Source organism: Carlito syrichta, unplaced genomic scaffold (assembly GCF_000164805.1).
Source record: "Carlito syrichta isolate Samal-C Ts95f unplaced genomic scaffold, Tarsius_syrichta-2.0.1 Scaffold305571, whole genome shotgun sequence".
Taxonomy (NCBI): domain Eukaryota; kingdom Metazoa; phylum Chordata; class Mammalia; order Primates; family Tarsiidae; genus Carlito; species Carlito syrichta.
In genome coordinates, this window is record NW_007249667.1 from 1,025,879 (window position 1) to 1,049,192 (window position 23,314).

Genomic DNA, 23,314 nt, shown 5'->3' on the forward strand with positions numbered 1-23,314 from the left:
TCAGCAGCCCATGAGATACAGCAAAGCAAGATGAACCTGGATATTCTCTGATCACAAAAATAAGCTCCCACATGCCACCATCGCTCTCATCTGTTTGCAGATTTCTGCCTTGTACACATTTCCCCACCTTTTTACTCTGGCTCCTTACAAGCTCAAGCTTCTGAAATCCTCTACTATTCTGGGTTCATTTATACTCTTTGCTCCACATGTGTGTGCCCTTCTCCTCTAAAACTTTTGTTTTTCTACCGATCTCCCATTTTTCTTAACATCAACTCTGTAATATTTTTCTTGTCTATTTCTATAATAATTAGTAACACAGGATTATGTGTACAGGGAGTCAAAAGCTTTTCTAAAACCTCTTTCTCCTTAAAGGTCATATAATTGCATTAGAGCATCCTACTAGGTTCGGATGGTTCCCCTTTGAGGTCACTAAATTTAACTACTTCAGGTGTTATAATTTAGCACACCTACAACTATTACAAGGCTAAAGTAATAAAGCCATATAAATGATAATCATAATGCTTTTGGGGTTTTTTTTAAAGGAAGCAATATGGATATAAATGTAAATTTTGAAAGAAAAGAAGATGAAAGGGAGAAAAGCTTAGAATTGCCACAAACCCTATCAATATATTTTTTAAAAACTAAGGCATAGTTCTACTGATCTTGATTCTGTCCAATAATCTATTTTGATGATTTTTTGGTTGAACTGAGTCACATTTGTTTTTTAATACCTTAGATACTAGACTTTAACATAAAATTGTATCTTCCTTTAAATTCCATTTTACTTACATTTTTTTCCCTCCTTAAACAAAAGTAATATATGAATGCTTAAACATTTTTTCAAATATTTCATAAATATGCCACTGGTAGTGAAAGGTCTTTATAAGTCTCCCACCAAAAATACACATGTGTGCAAGATAATCTCTATAAGTTACTGGTGTATATTCTTCTAGATTTTCTTTTCCTGTACATATATGTTAGTAATTAGCATGTTTTTCAATAAGAACGATTCCACCACTTACCAAAATAAGCCCTGATATTAGTGAGGAAGTGCCTGTCAGAGCCACGTAGAACTTCGGTGTTAATGTGTTCAAAAACATGCTCACTGAAAAAAAAAGAGAGAAAGAGAGAGAGAAAGGGAGAAGAACAAGGAATGCATGAGTATGTCAGTAAAACCAGCACTTTCATTTTTCTTTCTGGTGAAATCATTTGTTTCTGATGATGAGAATTCTTAGAGCCTTAGCAAAGCCCATTGAAATAGTTCACCATTACTAGGCTCAGAATACTAGAAGTAAAGTTATAAATCCTGAAAAATGCTGCATACAAGAAAAAAGAGCTTTGTAGTCTCTACCTCCCAAAACTATTGTTGTCAATGGTTTTTTCTGTATTTATAACCACTGAAGAGTTTAATCAAATTTGGTTACAAAACAGTCAAAAAGAGAAGGTGCCCTTACACTTTTTGTGAGACCTGCATACTAGAGCCCTTGATGAAACAATAAGCAGCATTTCAAATTTAGAATAAGCAGAATATAGCTATATTTAACGTATTAAATAATTCTTAAAGATTATAATGCTACAATTACCCTGAAGGAGGAAGGTCAAAATGACAAAGTTATCATGCATGAATAAAAGTTTTTTCAACTTACTTAAAAGGCTGTTAGGCGGCTCATCAAAATAATTGGAGTCAATGAAAAAAAAAAGATGAAAAATAAAGCACTAAAAATTAATGTGCACTTCCAGGCACCTTCTTGACCAATTCTCAGTGCTCTGTTCATATCAACTATATGGTTAATTTGGTTGCTCACTAATTAAAGTTCACATATATTTTATAAATGTACTTCAAATCATTATTTACATAGAGATACTATAAAGCTTTGATTATTACCAAAAGAGCAGCAAACTTAATAGACTTTTTGTAAAGTAATTCACATTTTTTTACTGAATTTGTTTGTGGAAGGGAATCATATCCAATTTGGTTTTAGAATGAAGGTCTTTTGAAGTAGGACTTCGCCGTCATTAGGGGGAAAGACTTTGGCCAGAACTCAGTCCAGAATGCAAAGTAAAATACCAAAATAAATGGAAATCATTCAACAAATATTTTTTTCTGTTTATGAATGAGACCATTGATAAAGAATGAAAGAATAAATCATACACAGTTCCCACCCTCCAGAAGCCCACAGTACAGTTGGGAAATACACAAACAAATAAGCAAACTATTACAAAGTTTGATAAGTACATAGAAAGATCCTATGCATAGATGTTATAAAAACACATAAGAAAACACATCCAGGGTGGGTGACAGGGAAGATGTCCAGGAGAAGGGCACATCTACATTGAGTCCCGAAAAATAAACAGGAGCTAAACAGATCAGCAAGAGCAGAAGGGGTGACAGGAGGGCAGTTTAAGCAGAGGAAAGGAACTGCCTCAAGGTGCAAGGAGACAACATGACTTTGCCAAGCAGATGCAAGTTTTGAGGAGGAAACAAGACTGGGCAAAAGCTCCTTATCAAAGACTTGGATGTGGAAGGGTGCACTGATTTCATTCTTCTTTGCTTCCTAAGCATTCTCTCAATAAACCTGCCTCCTACTGTACCCACTCTTAAATGAATTTGTTTGACTATGGTATGTCATTTACAATCACAAGAGACTGGACTAATACAATGAGTTCAGTCAATATTCACAACTTGAACTAAGTGGACTCTTCAGAGGAGGGAGAAGGCATGGAAGGAGTGATCAACCTAGGGCTGTAAGGCAAGAGGAGGAAGGTACAGTTGAATTGAGGAGACTTTGGTTGGTCATCAAAAAACAAAATGTAATGATTTGTCATTTCCCATGCAACAGTCACTTAGTAGAAGGAAGTCGATTTTTAAAAAAGAAAAGAAATCAAATGTATCAAAAACAATCCCAGAGTCTGCAACTACCAATTTGATTCAGATGTGCCTAAAATTCTCAAAATCCCCCTTGTTGCAGTATGAATAACCTCATATTCTCTGTTATTTTTAAAAAGTCACCCAGAGTATTTGCTATTTGGTAACTATAAACATTCATATCTGTACCATATACTTTTCAGTAGTTTTGGAGAACAATCTGAGCACCACTGAGATACATTTCTAAAAGAAGAAAAGATTTCCCTGAATTAGAAGTGCTTTAGTAGCCCTGCTGTTAATTGCCTACCAACAAAAGCATAAATCAATGGAAGGGGGAAAGATTTTCTACTGAAAATCCCTGATCCACTGGAAGCAAAAGATCTAAGAATTCATTGAAAAGAGGAAAAAAACCCACAAAATGACTTAAGTTTTTAAAGAGATAAAACTGAAGACTTCACTCATTTGTTTTTAATTAATGAAGATTATATAGCAACTGTAATTAATAATTAAATTTTTATTCTCTGTTATATCCACTTATAGGAAACTGGTCAGAATTGAGAGAGATAATGGTAGGAATTAAAACAAATAGAGACACAAAGAACAAGAGAAACTGAGATAGAAACATCTAGAGAGTGGGAGTTGTTCATTTAATAACCTATTAATCATATAATCTTAGCAAATATTCTAGCCAAAAATGTTAAGACATGGCATTTGGCAATTTTAGACATAAAAGTGCCTTTATGTGACTATATGAATATTGATTGACTAGCACTGAATTGCTATTCTCAGTTTCCATTGAGATGAAACAAATTAGCATGGGTTTAAATTGTATTTCTAAAACTTAGGGCAGCTGCCTGGTCTTCTCCAAAATTGCCAATATTATTTATGGAGGACTTCTCTCCAACAAGTTCATGAAATGGAGAATGCAGCCCAACTAAAGAGAAGAGACTCTGGTTTACTTACTTTCTAGACAAATCAATGAAAGTGAAAATCTTTAGAAAGAGTATTCCTGTACATTTGAGGTTGTTTAATTGTCTATAAAATAAGAAAAGTAGTACCTATCTTGCATGGTTGTAGCAAGGACTAAATGTGATAGTGTAGATAAAGTGACTAACATGAGAGACTTCATCAAATAATATGTATTAAGATTGCTGGTTATGTTATTCTTGCTTTTAGGATTTGAGATCTTATGATACTATAGTTGTAGAAAGCAGAGGAGTCTAAGTTGAATATGTAGAAAATTGTCATAGCAGCAGAAGTAGCAGCCATCATGCTAGCATTTAATGAGCACTTTCTACGTGGCAAGTACTATGCAACAGACTGCAGCCTAAGAAGTAAATCACCTGCACTATGACTTGTCCTTATGCTAAACATGGATACCCTACAATACAAATGAAAAGTCAGTTAATAGAAGAATCCAGAAGTGAAAGACCTTTACAATGAGAACTACAAAACACAAGAAGACACAAACAAATGGAAAAATACCCCATGTTCATGGATAGGAAGAATCAGCATTATTAAGATGTCCATCCTACCAAAGGCGATCTACAGATTCAATGCAATACCCAATAAGTTACCAACATTCTTCTTCTCAGACCTGGAAATGACAATACAGAAATTTATATGAAAACATAAACGACCACAAATAGCCAAAACAATCCTTAGCAAAAGAAACAAAGCAGGAGGTATCACCCTTCCAGACTTCAAACTTTACTATAAGGCTGCAGTAATCAAAACAGCCTGGTATTGGTACAAGAACAGGCACATAGACTAATGGAACAGAACAGAGATTCCGGAAGCAAAGCCTCAATTCCTCAACCAACTCATCTTTGACAAAGTCTCTAATAACAGCCACTGGGGAGAGGAGAACCTATTCAGTAAATGGTACTGGGAAAACTGACTGACCACATGCAGAAGATTGAAACAGGACCCCTACCTATCACCATACACAAAAATAAACTCTAAATGGATCAAAGACCTAAACGTAAAACCTCAAACTGTAAGAACCTTAGAAAATGCAGGAAATACTCTTATGGAAGTTGGAACTGGCAACCGATTCCTGATCAAAACCCGAAGTGCCCAGGTCATAAGAAATAAGATAGACAAGTGGGACCTCATTAAACTGACAAGCTTCTGCAAAGCAAAAGAAACCATCAAGAGAGCAGGGAGACAGCCCACAGAATGGGAAGAAATATTTGCCAACTGTATATCTGACAAAGGCCTAACATCTAGGATCTACAAGGAACTCAAACACGCCGAAAGGAAAAAAACAAAAAAGCCCCTTCAAAAAGTGGGCAAAAGACATAAATAGACACTTCTTAAAAGAAGATATACAGGCAGCCAACAGACACATGAAAAAGTGCTCAGCCTCAATCATCATTAGAGAAATGCAAATCAAAACCACATTGAGATACTACCTAATGCCTGTAAGAATGGCTATCATTAATAAAACAAACAACAACAGATGCTGGCGAAGATGTGGAGAAAAAGGAACACTTCTACACTGCTGGTGGGAATGCAGACTAGTACAACCTCTTTGAAAGACAGTGGGGCGATTTCTAAAGGAAATAGAAATTGACCTTCCATATGACCCAGCAATTCCCCTCTTAGGAATATACCCGGAGGAACTCAAATCATTCTACAAAAAAAATACCTGCACACGTATGTTTGTTGAAGCTCTATTCACAATAGCAAAAACATGGAAACATCCGTGTTGCCCATCGAAGATGGACTGGATAAAAAAAATGTACATATACACAATGGAATATTATACAGCCATAAATAAGGACAAATATATGGACTTTGCAGCAAATTGGATGGATTTGGAGTCGATCATACTCAGTGATTTATCACAGAAACAAAGAACTGAGTTCCATATGTTCTCACTCATAAGGTGACCTTGAACAATTATAGTGCTATAAGAAAGCGATTGGCAGTAGCGGAAAACTGTCAGGGGAAGTGGGGGTGGAACTGGCAGTTCGGGGAAACCGCTAGGGGAGGGAGGGGCATACCTCGTCAATGAGGGTACCTGCATGATCAATGTTTGTATACCTAACCCTGAATTGTACCACACATTTTTATAATAAATAAATAAATTAATTTTTAAAATAATAATAATAAAATAAAATAAGGGCATCAATAGGCCCTACGTTAAAAAAAAATAGAAGAATCCTTTTAACTGGATTTGGTTGCTTGATGTAGTACTAAACTTGAGGGTGCATTCAAAGGCAGCCATTTTAGAAAGCAAATAAATGACTGAGTGCCTGTAGTCTACCACATGATCCTAAATCTCTGGTCACTGCTTTACTAAATACTATGGGAACAATCAGTTGAGCCATAGACCATAATGTACTATGGAACCGTCTGTGATCCTGTTATTTTGTTTTCTTCAAGTCCTCTTATGATATATGATATAAGCAGCATTAAAGCCTAAACTATGACCCAAGCATTCTGGTTTGCAATTAGTTTAAATGCGAGACAAATATTCAAGGCCACAAAGTCTTCCAAGCCCCAAGACTGGGATATCAGGACAGACTAGGAAACTTTCCATTTCATGCAAGGCAACATTTCTGATTTAGTTATAGAAAGGTAGTTTTCTACAGAAATCACATTAAGGCACATGTCAGACTAGCAGGAACCTAGCCTCAAACTGTTTTCTCAGACTTCCAGAGTGAGTTAGGGAAAACTCTAGAATAGTGTATCCCTCATTAGTATTTTCCATATGAGCACAGGGAATATTCTTTTTCTTCATTTCACTATTCTTTCAAACTTACTAACTTTTCTCTTCCTTCCTGTCAGCTTCCTTAAGTAAGGTTGCAATTTTACTTCTGCCCTTCCTTATCTGCCAAAGGGCAAGAGAAGAAAAAATGGAAGCTCTACTAGATTATATTGCACACATGCTAATTTTGAACAAATTTCCAGATTGTACAGCTTTTAAACTTTTAAACTTTTCCTTGGAATGACTCTATGACAGACAAACTCTAAAGGTAACTCCAATGACCCAAGCCCTTCTGGCATTCACACCTTTATGGAGCCCACTCCGCTTGAGTGTGGGTGAGCTATGAGACTTGCCTTTAACAAATAGAAATGTAAGGTTCCATCTTGGTAGCAAATACAGTAGAGATTCTCCCTTTGGGCTTAATAAAGTTGCTACATTGAGAAGCCTGTGTGGCAATGATTTTTACCAACAGTCTGAATGAACTTGGAAGCAGATTCTCTCACAGTTGAACTTGGAGACTGAAATAGCAGCCTATTCTATACCTCTATCATAGCCTTCTGAGACCTAGAGCAAAAGATTCAAAGCTATGCAGCAATATAAAATGCACCCAGTCACCAACACAATAATTCATTAAAGTAAAAATCAGTATGGACATCTGATAATGCTGGCTACCTGCAGTATGTCAAGAAAGGGAGCTAAGTTACTCCAACTCTATGAGCCCCAAGAGATTCTTCCTCAATTGTTCAAAAACAAAACACAACGTCTACTTTTGCAACATGCTAATCCACACTCTGGCGTGCTATTCCACATGTCTTTGCAATCTGCTCATATTAAAGCAGAAGTTGGGAGGAATTGTTTTTTAAATGTGGAAATAAAATATCTTCATTTCACCCATAAATGATCTTTCTTTCCAGGTAGGCATATTTTAAGTATGTATCATTTGCATGTTTTTAAAATATCAGTTTTATATCCAGTCATAGCATTTACTCAATAAAGGGTTAAAAGCCCACCATGAGAACTTCACTTCCTCATTTGTTACTTCTGCTTCCCCTCTCTTTGCCTTTCACCCTAGTCTCCTTGGGCTGATAAGGTCTCAGGCTTTTATGAAACAATCCCCTTCACAAATCCTGTGGCATTTATTCTTGAGGAAAAGACAAGGAAGTATATTTTTAGGCCCATTCCTATGGCAAGAAACCCTCATAAATCATTCTGTCCACTCTTCTATTCTTGATGTTGCCCTGGTAACTTTACAGGTATACTGTTTCTGCTGGACTGGACATCTGCCTCTGCTGAGAGGTGGAGTGGAGCAGATTCTTTCTTTTCTCAGCTGTGATCTGGTAAACTATACTGGAGTAAACCATGTTGGAGGAAACAACACAGTTTTCAGTCTTCATGGCTCCTTCTCCCTTGCTGGAGAGAGGACATCTGTCAACCTTCCCTGTCATCATGAAGGACTGTCCAAAACCCAGTCACATGCAAACCTTAATAACCCTCCAGGACAAGAGGAGAAAGAGCTCAGATTCCTGTTCCCTTTTATTTACAAGAACATTAATTATGAGGAACTCCAACTTAGTCAAGAACAAGAAAAAGGTTTGTATAAGTCTTATTACATTTTTAGTCATTTAAAATATGTTTTAATTTAGCTCCTGGGAATATACCCAGAAGAACATAAATCATTGTTTTAAAAAAAAACCACCTAAACGTGCATGTTTATAGCTGCACTATTCACAATACCAAAAACGTGGAATCAACCCTACTGCCCATCAAAAGTGGACTGGATAAAAAAAATATGGTACATATACATGATGGAATATTACATAGACATAAACAAGGACAAAATAATGAACTTCGCAGCAACTTGGATGGACTTAGAGGCTATAACACTGAGTGATCTATCACAGAAACAAAGACCCAATATCACATGTTCTCATAAGTGGAACCTGAACAACTATTGTAATACTATAAGAAAGGGATTGGCAGTAGTGGGGAAACTGCCAGAGGAGGGTGGGGGCAGGATTGGCAGTAGTGGGAAAGTGCCAGGAGAGATGGGAGCACACCTTATCAACAAGGATACCTGTACAATGAACATTTGTATACTTAACCCTGATTTATACCCCACATATTTTAAATAAAAAACTTAATAATAAAAAAAAAGAATGTGGGGATACTGGAAATCCCATACATTGCTAGTGAAAATGTAAAAAAAAAAAGAAAATGTGGTACATATACATGATGGAATATTATGCAGCAATAAAGAAGAACTAAATCATGGACTTCACGGCAAAATGGATGGAGTTGGAGATCATCATATTTAGTGATTTATCATAAAACAAAGAACTGAATACCACATGTTCTCACTCATAAGTAGGCACCGAACATTAGTCACATTAGCACAGGGGAGGATGCAGCAGTCACTGGGCACAGCCAGAGGAGGAAGGAGGAGGGCACATAATAACACAAAGGATATCTGGTCCTAAACCAGGGGAAGTGAGGCCAGTTGGAGACCCAAACTTTACCTGCATACAGCCTATTTGTGTAGTTAATCTTTACTTATACCTCACATCTCTATAATAAAATTTTTTTAAATGTTTTAATTTAAAGACTATTTTATGAATTTTTCTGCTTCTCATAAACTGTTTAACATCTGGAATAAAAAATAAATGTCTGTCTATATGGGGAGAAAATCATCCCCATAGTTAAGATGCAGAGAAACGGAAACTTTGCCAAGACAAGATGCTACAGGCTCTGGGGACCTCTAGGCCACAAGCATTCACTTGTGTCTCAATCCTCCAGCACCCAGCAGAGTCTGGTTTGCAGAGGTACTTGATGTTTAATAAATGCTGAATGACTGCATCGGGGCAAAATTCTAGGTGAGAAAGTTTTAACAACCATTCCTCAGGACTTCTAATAGTAAACTTCATAAGAAAATATAAATCTGCAAAATTAAAAGTCTGGGACCATGTGTGTCTCTATCCCTAGATTACCTGTACAGTTTGAGATGCATGTTAGGGAGATTCAGTTACTACTATTTATTGATAAATCAAGATGGTCCCAAACATATTATCCTCAGACTTCTGGAAAGATGGTGATGGAACAGGTCAGACTGTAAGAGTCTCCACAAAAGCGAGTGTCCATAAAAACTCTCTGTGTGAGTGGGTTTGTGACAGCAGGTGAGTGAAAGATGGTCTGAGGGGAGACTCAGGTTCATGCACCCAGGGCTCTCCTCTGGAGGTGACTGCAACACCCCACCACCCTGAGATTGGAGCGCCCGGCATGCAGGATCATTTGCTGTTCTTGGGACTCTCCTGAGAAGAGGCAGCAGAAAGCAGCCAATCTTTATCACCTGGCACCTGGCCCACACCATAAACTGTGTCAGCAGGGCACTAGGAGCCCAGATCCATGGAGAGAGAAGATCAGGAAGAGCTAGAGAGAAGCCCCACCCCCAGTGAGGAAATGCCTACTGCAGCCATTTTCTCTGTCCTGGGACCAGGCAGAGACCTAAATTGCCCACGCAGCTCCACCCAGCCTCCAACTGGAACCTAGAGGTAATCTCATCAAACTCAGAGAGATGCCGCTCCCCCATGCTGGATCAGACACAGATACATCAGATCTTAGTGGGAGACTTGACAGGCAGCAAACTGGGTGAGTCCAGATCTGATCCACCCTCCTCCCATAGTAGTCCCTGGGGCATCTGACCCACTCTGAGTGCAACCCTATCAGCCTGCGCTGAGAGCAGACGGGAGGGGCTAGAGATCAGAGCTCCAGGAAGTTGGACTTACAGGAACAACCTCAGAGCAGGGTTTGTTTTGTTGTCTGTTTGCTTTGCTAATTTTTGTTTGTTTCTTTGTCTTTTGTTTTAGTTTCTTCCCCTCTCTTTCTGTTTTTGATAACCTTTTCATACTTGCTTTCCATTATTTTATTGCTTTTTTAAAAACTTCCTGTTTATGTATGGGTATTTTTGAGGGAGAATACATCAATAGGGGAGGTTTTGTTGGTTTGTGTGTTTATATGATTATCTGTATTTTTAAAAAATATTTTCTGTCTTTGTGTCTCTTTTCATTTGTTAGTTGGTACACCTGTCAGTTTTCCCTTTTCTTCTTCTCTCTCTCCACTTTCCTCTCATCCCCCTTCTTCATTCTTTTCCTTTTTCTTACTTCATTTTGCTTTTAGGGGGAAAACCCATACTCCCAATGCATGGACAGATCGGAAGGCAGTGAAAAGATGGTTCCAGGGGGCCTACACACTGGTCAGCAGATACGGGGATCTGCAGATAGTTTCTGAATCACAGCTCTCCTCCCATTATATCTCAAAACTGCAAAAAGTACAGCCCCATACCCACAGTCCATCTCCAGAATTGAACAAAGCCAGAGGAACCACATAAGGAAGAATAGGAGATTGAGCAAACAGAAATAAAAGCTACCTCCCATCTTTGAGCAACAGAATTAAATAAGAGGTTAAAAAATAGGCAGGGAGGAGGGGTAAAAATCTACACAAATGAAGAAAAACCAAAGGAAGAATACGGGACTCACACAGCTCCTGGGAGGTCAGCCACTTATAGTACAGATTCAGAATGCAAACAAAGAAGAGACCCCAGAATGACTGGTCTCAAACCACAAACCCAGATATCAAGACATTAATAGAGAGAATAAATAATAAGTAAATTGAGGAGAAGCAAGAGGAAAGAATGAAGGAGTTGATAACTGAGATGACAGCAATGAAGAGCACAGTGAATGAAATAAATAACAAACTGATAAGCATGAAAAGCAAAATTACCCAAGCAGAAGAAAGAATCTCAGAACTTGAGGATCAAAATATGGAACTAACCCAAACAGATAAAAAACATAGAAAAGAAGCTTAAAAAGACAGAACAAAACCTCCAAGAGATGAGCAATTATTTCAAGAGACTGAACCTAAGATTAATTGGAATCCCTGAGGCAGATAGAGAGACAGAGACCACTTGGGAACAAACATTCCATGAAATTATCCAAGAAAACGTCCCTCATCTCATCAGTGATGCAATCAGGGAACCCCTGCTAGACAACAAATGAGAAGACCAACTCCTAGACACATAGTAATTTGCCTACCCAAAGTAGGTATAAAAGAAAAAATCCTAAAGGCACCAAGAGGAAAGGTCAGAGTACTACTGGGGAAGACCAGTTAGAATAGCAGCAGACTTGTCTACAGAAACACTTCAGACTAGGAGAGCTTGAAGCCCAATTTTCAAAGTCCTCAAAGATAAACAATTTCAAACAAGAATTACCTACCCAGCTAAGTTAAGCTTCATCAGTGATGGAGAATTAAAATCCTTCCCAGACAATCAATCCCTAAGAGCTTATGCTATCTCCAGACCAGCTCTACAAGAAACACTAAAGAAAGTAGTAAACACAGAAGAAAGGAAAAAAAAGAAGAACAACGCCCTTCTAAAGGATGCAGGAACAAACTGAAAACACACATGAATCAACCCAAAAATCAAAAGAGAGACAACAAACAGCACCACCACCAACAAACTCTATAAGAACCTCATGACAGGGACAAACTCTCACATCTCAATAATAAGCCTGAATGTGAATGGACTAAATGCACCACTGAAAAGACATAGAATGGCAAAATAGATAAAACATCATGAGGCAACAATATATATATTGTTTCCAAGAGACTCATCTCACCAGAAAGGACACTCACAAACTCAAAATCAGAGGATGGGAAACAAAATTTCAGACGAACAGAACACAAGAGAAAGCAGGCATCACAATCTTAATATCAGACAAAATACCCTTTAAGATATGAAAAATTTTTTAAAATATGGAAAGTCACTTATAATGATAAAAGGTTCAATCCATCAACAAGAGATATCCACCCTAAACATATATGCACCCAACATAGGAGCACCAACTTTCATAAAGCAGCTTCTAAGTAAACTTAAGAAAGATATGAACTCTAATACTATCATAGCTGGGGACTTAAATACTCCACTCATAACCCTAGACAGAGCATCAAGACAAAAAATCAACCAGGAGATCTGGAACCTCAACATGACACTTGACCAAATGGACTTAACTGATACCTACATAACACTCTACTCAACAACCACGGAATATACATTCTACTCATCACCACATGGAATGTACTCTAAGATCAACCACATCCTTTGCCATAAATCAAGCATAAACAAATTCCATAAGATTGAAAGACTGCCATGCACCTTCTCAGACCACAGTGGAATAAAAGTAAATATCAACACCAACAAAGCTCCCTCAGAACCCACAAAGACATGGACACTAAACAGCATGATGCTAAACAACTCCTGGGTCAACATGGAAATCAAAATAGAGATTAAAAGATACCTGGAAACAAATGAAAATGAAGAAACATCTTATCAATACCTCTGGGATGCCTTGAAATCAGTCCTAAGAGTAGAATTCATATCTCTACGAACATACATGAATAAAATGGAAAGATCACAAGTTAGCAGCCTAACAAGTCACCTAAGGGAGTTGGAAAGGCAAGACCACCAAAACCCTAACTTCAGCAAAAGAATCCAGATCACCAAAATAAAAGTCCAAGATCAGGACATAGAAGACAAAAATATATATACACCAAAAAATCAATAAAACAAAAAGCTGGTTCTTTGAAAGGATAAACAAGATTGATGAACCCCTAGCTAGACTGATCAAGAAAAAGAGAGAAAAAGCCCAAATAAACACAATCAGAAATGCAAAAGATCAAGACACAACTGGCCCCGAAGAAATTCAAAAGATTATCAGAGACTACTGTGTAAACTTGTATGGAAACAAACTCAAAAACCTAAAGGAAATGGAGAACTTTCTGACATTACACAACCTTCCCAGGTTGAAAAAAGAAGAAGTTGAGACCCTAAATAGACCAATAACAACCCAGGAAATCGACTATGTCATAAGAAGACTACCTACAAATAAAAGCCTTGGACCAGATGGCTTTTCAGCAGAATTCTACAAAACATACAAGGAGGAACTGATACCAATCCTACTGAAAGTATTCCAGGCAACTGAGAAAGATGGAACTCTCCCCAGATCATTTCATGAAGCTAACATCACAATGATACCCAAACCAGGCAAAGATCCAACAAAGAAAGAGAACTACAGGCCAGTATCCTTGATGAACATAGATGCTAAAATTCTCAACAAGATCCTAGCAAACTGGATCCAACAACATATCTCAAAAATCATCCACCATGATCAAGTAGGCTTCATCCCCAGGATGCAGGGCTGGTTTAACATTCACAAGACCATAAATGTAACTAAATACATCAACAGATGTAAAAACAAAAACCATATGATTGTATCATTAGATGCAGAAAAAACTTTGATAAAATCCAGCACCCCTTCTTGATAAAAACCCTCGATCATCTAGGCATAGATGGAACATGCCTCAAAATAGTAAGAGCCATCTATGAGAAACCCACAGCCAGCATACTGCTAAATAGACAGAAACTGAAATAATTTCCCCTGGAAACCAGAACAAAACAAGGATACCCACTCTCACCCATCCTTGTCAACATAGTTTTGGAAGTCCTAGCTAAAGCAATCAGACAAGAGAAGGAAATCAGGGGTATTCAAATAGGAAAAGAGGAAGTCAAATTATCCCTCTTTGCAGACGACATGATTCTATACCTTAAAACCCATGAAAATCTGTCAAAACCTCCTTGCACTGATAAATGACTTTGGCAAAGTCTCAGGGTATAAAATAAATGTGCAAAAAACAGTCGCATTTCTATACACCAATAATAAACAAACAGAAACCCAAATAAAAAGCACAATCCTATTCACAATACCCACAAAAAAAAAGAAATACCTTGACATTTTCCTAACCAGAGACGTGAAACTCCTTTACAATGAAAACTACAAAACACTGCTCAAAGAAATCAAAGATGACACAAACAAATGGAAAAATATTCCATGTTCGTGGGTTGGAAAATCATCATTGTTAAGATGTCCATCCTACCCAAGGCAATCTACAGATTGAATCCAATACCCATTAAATTACCAGCAGCATTCTTCTCAGACCTGGAAGCGACAACACAGGCATTCATATGGAAACATAAACGACCACGAATAGCCAAAACAATCTCAGCAAAAAAAACAAAGCAGGAGGTATCACACTCCCAGACTTTAAACTTTACTATAAAACTACAATAATCAAAACAGACTGGTATTTGTACAAGAACAGGCATACAGACCAGTGGAACAGGATAGAGATTCCGGAAGCAAAACCTCAATTTCTCAACCAACACATCTTCGATAAAGCCTCCACCACCAACCACTGGGGAGAGGAGAACCTATTCGGTAAATGGTGCTAGGAAAACTGGCTGAACACATGCAGAAGATTAAAACAATACCCCTACCTATCACCATACACAAAATCAACTCTAAATGGATCAAAGACCTAAACGTAAAACCTTAAACTATAAGATTCTTAGAAAATGCGGGAGATACCCTTATGGAAATTGGAACTGACAACCAACTCCTGATCAAAATCCCAAGTGCCCATACCATAAGAGATAATATAGACAAGTGGGACCTCATCAAACTGATGAGCTTCTGCAAAGCCAGAGAAAGCATCAAGAGAGCAGGGAGACAACCCACAGACTGGGAAAAAATATTTGCCAACTGTACGTCTGACAAAGACCTAACATCTAGGATCTACAAGGAACTCAAACAACATGCTGAAAAGAAAAAAATAAACAACCCCATTACAAAGTGGGCAAAAGATGTGAATAGACACTTCTCAAAGAAGATATACGAGCAGCCAACAGATACATGAAAAAATGCTCAGCCTCACTAGTCATCAAAGAAATACAAATTAAAAGCACACTGAGATACCACCTAACTCCAGTCAGAATGGACAACATCAATAACGACAGATGCTGGAGAGGATGCTGTGAAAAGGGAACACTTCTACACTGTTGGTGGGCATGTAAACTAACACAAACTCTGTGGAAAACAGTTTGGCAATTCCTAAAAGATCTAAAAATCAACCTTCCATATGATCCTGTAATTCCCCATACTGGGAATATACCGGAGGAACTCACACCACTCTATGAAAAAGATACCTGCACATGCATGTTTATTGAAGCATTGTTCACAATAGTAAAAACATGAAACCAAACATGCTGCCCATTGATAGAGGACTAGATTTTAAAAATGTGGTACATATGCATGATGGAATATTATGCAGCCATAAAGAAGGACAAAATTATGAACTTCATAGCAACCTGGATGGACTTAGAATCTATAATCCTGAGAGACCTCTCACAGAAACAAAGAACTAAGTATCGCATATTCTCACTTACACATGGACCTTGAACAATTATTGTAATACTATAAGAAAAGAATTGGCAGTAGTGGGAAACTGCCAGGGGAGGGCGAGGACAGGATTGGCAGTAGTGGGAATCTGCCACGGTGTGGGGAAGGCACACCTCAACAACAAGGGTACCCGCACAATGAACATTTGTATACCTAACCCTGAATTGTACCCCACATCTTTAAAATAAAAAAATAAAAAAACATATTATCCTCATACAGCAAGACCTCAGCTATGCAGAACCTGCAGAAAATAGTCATTTGGGATAGTTAAGGATTTATCCCGTTAAACCAGACACTTTTCTTTTTAAAGCAATTTTACAAAGGAATCTTTCCAAAATGCATTGCACACTTGACTGTACCCTTAAAAAAGAATGTCCTGAACATATTTCAAACTTTGATTGGTAATTCTAAGTCATCAAAATGAACATAAACTATAGTACTGTGCTAGCATGCTATAGTTTAAAAGCTGTTGAGGTTCTCTAGGTTATTTCCATCTAAAACTAAGCAATCCCAGAGGTGGTTTTTGAGTCTTTTTAACCCTGTTTTTGTCAGCTAACATGCCACCAGGTATTAAGTATCATTTTGTTGTGTGCTTGTTTCAAACTGTTTTCTCTCCTTCTTAAAGTGCTACCAAAAATCTGTTGTGACATGAAAGGCAGGTAACCAGCTTGGTCATCCAATAGGTATTTATGTTTAATGTGTTTCCAGCACTGTGTAAAACACTAGGTTATGACACATACATGGTTCTTGTTGTCAAGGAGCTCTGGGTTTTGTGGGAGGAGCAGACATGGACACAAATCAGCAATTATAATTCTGGTGCTCTGGAAATAGAGTGTTGGTTCTCCTTTGGGCTGGGGTAGGGGATGGAATGTGCATGTTCCTTTAAGAATGCTGATAAGGGCTGGGCATGGTGGTTCACACCTATAATCCCAGCAGTCTGGGAGGCTGAGGTGAGAGGATTGCCTGAGCCCACCGGTTCAAGACCAGCCTGGGCAATTTGGCAAGACCTAATCGCTGCAATAAATCAAAAAATTAGCTGGGCATGGTGATGTGTACCTGTAGTTCCACCTACTTGGAAAGCTGAGGCAAAAGGATCAACTGAGCCCAGCAGGTCGAGGCTGCGGTGGCCGTGAGCGTGCCACTGCACTCCAGCCTGGGCAATAGAGTGAGACTACAACTAAACAACAACAACAACAACAACAACAACAAACTGATATGCAGAGCCCTAAAGGATGTTTACTGGACCTATGTAAAATAACAGCTATGACTGAGAGCCAGTAATGAGCTCTCCCTTGGTAATTCTTTGATGCTCATCTGTATGTGCTATATGCACTGATCTTTTTTCTTACTTAGTGCTCAAAGGTTAAATAATTGTATTGCTGAGTTCTTGCAAGACGAACATCTAGTGAGCCATATACATGCCCATATAGGGCGGCCATGGTGAGTGATGTAAAAGAACACCCTCAACGGTTCTTTTGTTCACACTAGAGTGCTCCAAAAGATTCTTCACAGCATCAGCCATGCCAAGTGTGCTAGGACTTTTCCATCACCTTGAGGGAAATCTGGTCACTAACTCCTCATTTACTCCTCTGTACTGGAAGCTATATCAAAAAATATGACGGAAACCTTAATGGTTAGATTTGGGAAGATTACATGCTACAAAGTTGAATGCAGCAGTTCACTTATTTAATGTGCTGGAACATAACAGAAGGGTTCAAAATACAGCAACGAACTGTTTGAACAGTTAATTGTTAAATTTAAACTGCACTGAAATAACTAAGAACAGTACGAAGAATATTAACAAGAATAATGAAATAACCATCTACATTTTAAAACATCTTTCAGATATGTTCTACATTTATTAATATTAGCTATTTCACTCAATTATCCAGAATGCTTATAAAATGTATAAGGCACTGAACTAGACATTGTTGTTGGAAAATAAGATGATAATGAGACTGAGCCTCCTTTTAAGAAGGGAAAATAGGATGGCCACACAAATAACACAGGTCAGACTACAAAATCTAGCAGAGGAAAAGTACAGATAAATTTAGAGGAAGTAAACATTACTTCCAGCTAGAAGGATCAGAGAAGGTTAATGAATGGGATGTCCTTCCTTCTGGGCATGGAAAGAAGGATAAGTTTTGAACATGAGATTGGAGAGGAGAAAAAAGAGGGTATGGTCTCTAGGCAAATATTATAGCACACACAGAAGAACTGGGTTGTAGAACAGGGCAGATGAGGAGAAGCAGTGAGAGAGAATGCTGGTTCAAATGCCAGCCGAGAAAAGTAGACTTTATACCGTAGGCAGTCAGAAGACACGGACCATTTATGACCAGATGTGACTAAGACAGATACATCTGGTAGTAATGATATAGAGTAAAAAATATGCTGCTTTGGAAATTATTTCAGAAGGGAGCTCCTGTAATGCCACTAGAGAGGGGGAGTTGGGCATATCAGATTTGCAGAGATAAATTCAACAGAATGTGGTTCTTGATAATGTGACAAAAAGGGCAAGAGTTTGGGGAATACTGGTGACATGGGGTCAAAGTCAAACTGCAAGTAATTAAAGAGAATGAGTGGTAAGGAAACTGAGGCAGCGAGCTCAGGCTACTTGTACAGGAAGTCTGGCAGGAAAAAGAAGAGAGTTTATCATTAAGTGTCACTTAGGTGAAACAAAAATATAAATGGTATTAAATGAGTTAATAAGTGAATTAGGAATAAAACTCAAGCCTTTATTCCACTTCCAATAAGAGCAATCAGCCCTTCTAAGAAGTGTAATACTGGTTCATTCTTATGCCAAACTTATAAAGATATATGATTAATCAATAGAAATGACTTTCTCTGAGGTTCTTCTTTTTATATATATCTCTAAGAAAATCTAAACACAATGAAGCACTTTAATTGACATGATTTTGTACCTGACAATTATACATATGTATTTCCTGTTTTATCAGCTGGGATTATATGACAAAAGTAAATCTATTTTCTATTCTATTTATTCTGATTTTTATAGTTCCATTAATTTACTTGCTTGTTTTGAAACCCTCTCCTAAGCTGAAGAGTTTGCCTCAAGATAAGAAAATATTCTGAGTCAGAGAAGCAGCTCTAGGTGGTGGGTTAGTAAAATTCAAATGTAATTCTGTTAGATTTTTCTTTTCATTACATTCTCTAACAGTCCAATGGCTAATTTACTTCCCTTTTGAGGAGAAAGCTGCCCCAGAGAAGCAGAACTGCTGCAAGTGCATTAAGAAGGTTGTCTCGCCGGGCTCGGTGGCTCAGCCTGTAATCCCGTGCCTTTGGGAGGCTGAGGTGAGTGGATTGCCTGAGCCCGTGGGTTCGAGACCCGCCTGGGCAGCGAGACCTCATCTCTACAATAAATCAAAAAATCAGCCGGGCGTGGTAGCGCGCGCCTGTAATTCCGGCTACTCGGAAGTCTGAGGCGGAAGGATCGCAGGAGCCCAGCAGGCGAGGCTGCGGTGGTCGAGAGCGGCCACTGCACTCCAGTCTGGGTAACCGAGTGAGTCTCCAACTCAAAAAAAAAAGAAGATTGTCTCCTGGGTGAGGGCGCCTAACCCACAGAGATCAGAAGCCACAGGGAAGCCACCAGACAGGCCGGTATTTTTGTATTCAGCTGCTTCAACTGCTGGTTGCCCTTGGCTTTATTATTTTCACTTCTAATAACTCCACTAGGCTTTGTATTTGTACCAAATGACCAGTCATTATCCCAGAGGGCACCTAAAATTATCTCTCCAGGTCCTGGGCTAGCTATGAACTAGAAATGACTAATCACAAGTGTACCTGGCTTTATATAATGTCTACAGGTAACAGTTAATGGAAACTGAAGTGCTATTTTCCAATATTGGTAAGCCAGTTTTTTTAAAAAAATCTATAAAAAGATGCATTTAAATCCCAGATGTTCTATGTTATCCCTAATATAAATGCTCCCAGTCGCTGTAAATGGCATTTTCCCCTCTTACATATCTGTTCTTATCATCTCAAATAGTTTTCAGACATTACCATCCCTCATTGTGAATAATTCATTCAACTGTAATGCAGAAGAAAAAAATTTGCATGTTTTTATTTTTATGTTTTTTAGAAAGCAGAATTTATTGAGAGGACAGAAAAGCCCCCACAGTGGGAGGGGACCTGAGGGGGTTGCCCTGCATGTTTATAATTAGCAATTGCCCAATGCCTAGAACCTTAGAACCCAGCAGTTTTTCTCCAGGCAGATCAGTGGAGTTGGTTAAAACTCAAGGTTAATGAAGTCACAGTCCTGGGTCTGAATCAGTCAACCTCACACCAAGAAATCCTGTGCCACAAACTCAGAAGCACCTCTGACCAGCGGTACTGCAAACTGGTATTATCATTGGAAGGCCAGTCATCACATTTCTATAAAAACTAACCTATACTTCCCAAAAAGACGTGATTGCTTTTGCTTTTTAAGGTTGTTTTCTCAAAACATTTTTTAAAATACAGAAAATTTTTAAAGAAATCATTCCCCCATCCCCATCAAAAAATAGAAGACAGAAAAGGAAAAAAAAAACAGCTACTGAATGACCTGCTTATGCTGTTTTTCTTAAGAATAATTGCTAGATAAAATCATGCACATGAACAAGTAAGCAGACAAAAGCATGGAGAAACAGTTAACATGACTACTTAGTAAGCTAATATAGTGATTTGTAAAAATGTCACCTTCAATATAGTTCGGATTATTATCTTCAAAACATTAAGGGGACCAAAAAAATCTCTTATAAGTAATTGTAAACACTTGTTTTAATTCAACAAACTGCGATTTGAAGAGATCGCAGTACCATCTACTGAGTGCTACTATGTGTCGGACACTGTTTCAGGTGCTTGAGGTCTATTTGTTATCATTGAATCCCCACTACAAAGTTATTACTATTATCCCCATTGCATAAGACTGACACTGAGGTTATGTCAGCGACAAGGACTTGTCCAAGGACATGCAGCTATTAGGCAGCTGAATCCTGACTTGAGCACAGCTCTGCCTGACCTCAAGGTATATCTCCTCAGATATGCCTTCCTTTTGGGTAAACACAGTATACTTGAAAGGACAAAACGAAGAGTAGTGTCCAAGCTTCAGATTTGCCTTTTGATGTCTCCACTGAGTGCTGCCTCCTCTAAAATGGCAACCTGGTGCTTGCTCCAAGGCCAGGATGAATGGCTGGGCTTGGGAGCCCTCTGGGATCTGTGAGCAAGGGACTGCCCCAAACCACAGCCTCAGTCTAGGGCACATGGGCTCTGCAATGACTTCCTCCTGAGCAGAGAGTGAAAGGGGGTGGTGGCTGATTACTTAGCCATTTTATTACCACACAAACCTCAGGCCAAACGGCTATGACTCTCTCCCTCAAGGCTATCATTAGCAATGAAGGATGATGCCTGCCTGGTCTAATGCTTGTTTTATTCTGTCTCTTGTTTGTGTATCTTATTATGTGTCATGAAAAAATCCAGTGCCAGATTTTCACACACAAAGAGGTAGCACTGCCTAATGATCAGGACATAAGCACAGATATTGAAAGATTGTGCTCCTTGAGCTGATTCTTTATTGGGTTCCATTCATTCATCTTTACTTAAAATTGTAGTGTGAACATTTTCTAATGCCATTAAACATTCTTTAAAAAAATATGATTTTTATAGCTACATAATAATTTTCTCTCTTGAAGATTGTGTTGTTGTTGTTTTTCAGAGATGAAGTACAGTGGCTTGATCTTATCACTTACTCTTTCTTTAGCATGTTAACTTCTTAATCTGTCACAGTTGATGTGACTTTTCCAAAGGCTGTCTTTTAATTTCCTGAGTTTGATTTTTTCGAATTGTAACAAAATATTTTTTATATAAAATTGGGAGGACATAAAATCTATTTCTATATAAAATACTATTGAAAGAAAAGCCACAATATACAATTTGCTAGAAAGTAAAATTCGCTAGAATGTCTTCTTTATTTTCTGGTTGTCTTTGATACAGAAAGTGTGGAAAAGACACTCTGGGAGTATTGGATGGCACACAGAAAAACAAAAAAAAAAGAGACCAATACACCGAATATGTGAGTTTCACAGCGTTCCAGGCAACTACATAGCAAACAGTCATCTCACACACACACATACACACACACTCTTCTCCATATATACTGTCTGCCAACAGAAGGAGAATAAGCAGAGAGGCGTGTCATTACAGGAGATGGTGTGACTACTAGTTTAAATGCCTCCTGAAGAATGAAAAACACACAAAACATAGAAACTATTAAAATGAGGTATTTCTCTGGCTTCATCACAAGCAAAACCAGATATAGAAATAATGGAAATGTAACATGAGACAAATCAACAGCTGCAGAGAAAATAAAATAGGAGCCTAGGTGATGAAAAGAAATACTTTTAAAAATTCCTACTTGCAGTGTACTGAAGAGAGCATTTTTTTAAACATAAAGTCTACCTCAGTTTAGTATGAAACACAACCTCTTTCTCTTCTGTCACAGAGCACTAGTGACACCGTGTTTTTCCACTCTTCCTTTCCTCTTTTTCTTGTACAGAATTGACATGTACTTTTCTCTGATTTCTGCTGACTTCCTAGGAACAAAACCTAAGCATTATACAACTGCCATACCAAATTATAGAGAACAGGTATCTACTCTTCTAAAACCAGGAAACAGAAAAAAATGACCATCTAAAATGGTCTTGCTCCTATCACTTTTGATCAAAATGAAAATATAAAATATAACTTTATTCCCAAGTTAGAAAAAATAGAGTGTGTTCTAGTTCCTGAAAATTATAAAAACTTTAATATGATCAATTGCAATTTGTAAATGGCTGAAAAGTTTCATTGGCGCTAAAACTTGATTTCTTCTAACATAAGCATAATAATGGCAGCAAACACTCATGGGATCTTCATAAAGCAAACAGCAATGGATTAAATGCTTTACATTTATTGAATGTTAATTTTCACAACAACCTTAAAAGTGTTATTATTCCACCTGTTTTTACAGATAAGGAAAGTGAAGATTAAATCACTTTAAGTTACATGCCCAAAGTCACAAAGCTAGCAAGTGGCAGACCCTGGAACACCTAGCTCTGACACTTCAGTTCCTAACCATTGCTCTAAGGGCCTGTTTCACTGGAAGACTCCCACAGCAGCGCTCATCCTGGGTTCACATAAAGCCTGTCCACAAGCATGTATTCACAGATGTCTCTAGTCGGATCATTCCATCTGCACTGCCCTCTACAGTCCAATCCTCCTTTCTCTTCCCTGGAAGCTTATATCCTCCAGTCTGTCTCCTAGATGCCATCTCTCAGCACTCAGTCTAAGCCATCCTCTACACTGCCACCTGAGTCACCTTTCTAACACACAGGAACTGATATACTCTAGTTTAAA

General features: G+C 38.1%; 1 protein-coding gene across 4 annotated transcripts in view; it reads right to left on the reverse strand.

The window, feature by feature from the left end:
- ST7 (suppression of tumorigenicity 7) overlaps nucleotides 1-23,314 on the reverse strand; it is a 215,718-nt gene that overhangs the window by 124,450 nt on the left and 67,954 nt on the right. For all 4 annotated transcript variants that reach the window (XR_002482178.1, XM_021714283.1, XM_008061759.2 and 1 more), the window contains exon 2: nucleotides 1,023-1,105. Coding sequence is in view for 3 of the 4 variants with exons in the window: in XM_021714283.1 (XP_021569958.1) it covers nucleotides 1,023-1,105 (83 nt within the window). In the remaining variant the exon portion in view is untranslated. The remainder of the gene's footprint in view (nucleotides 1-1,022; nucleotides 1,106-23,314) is intronic.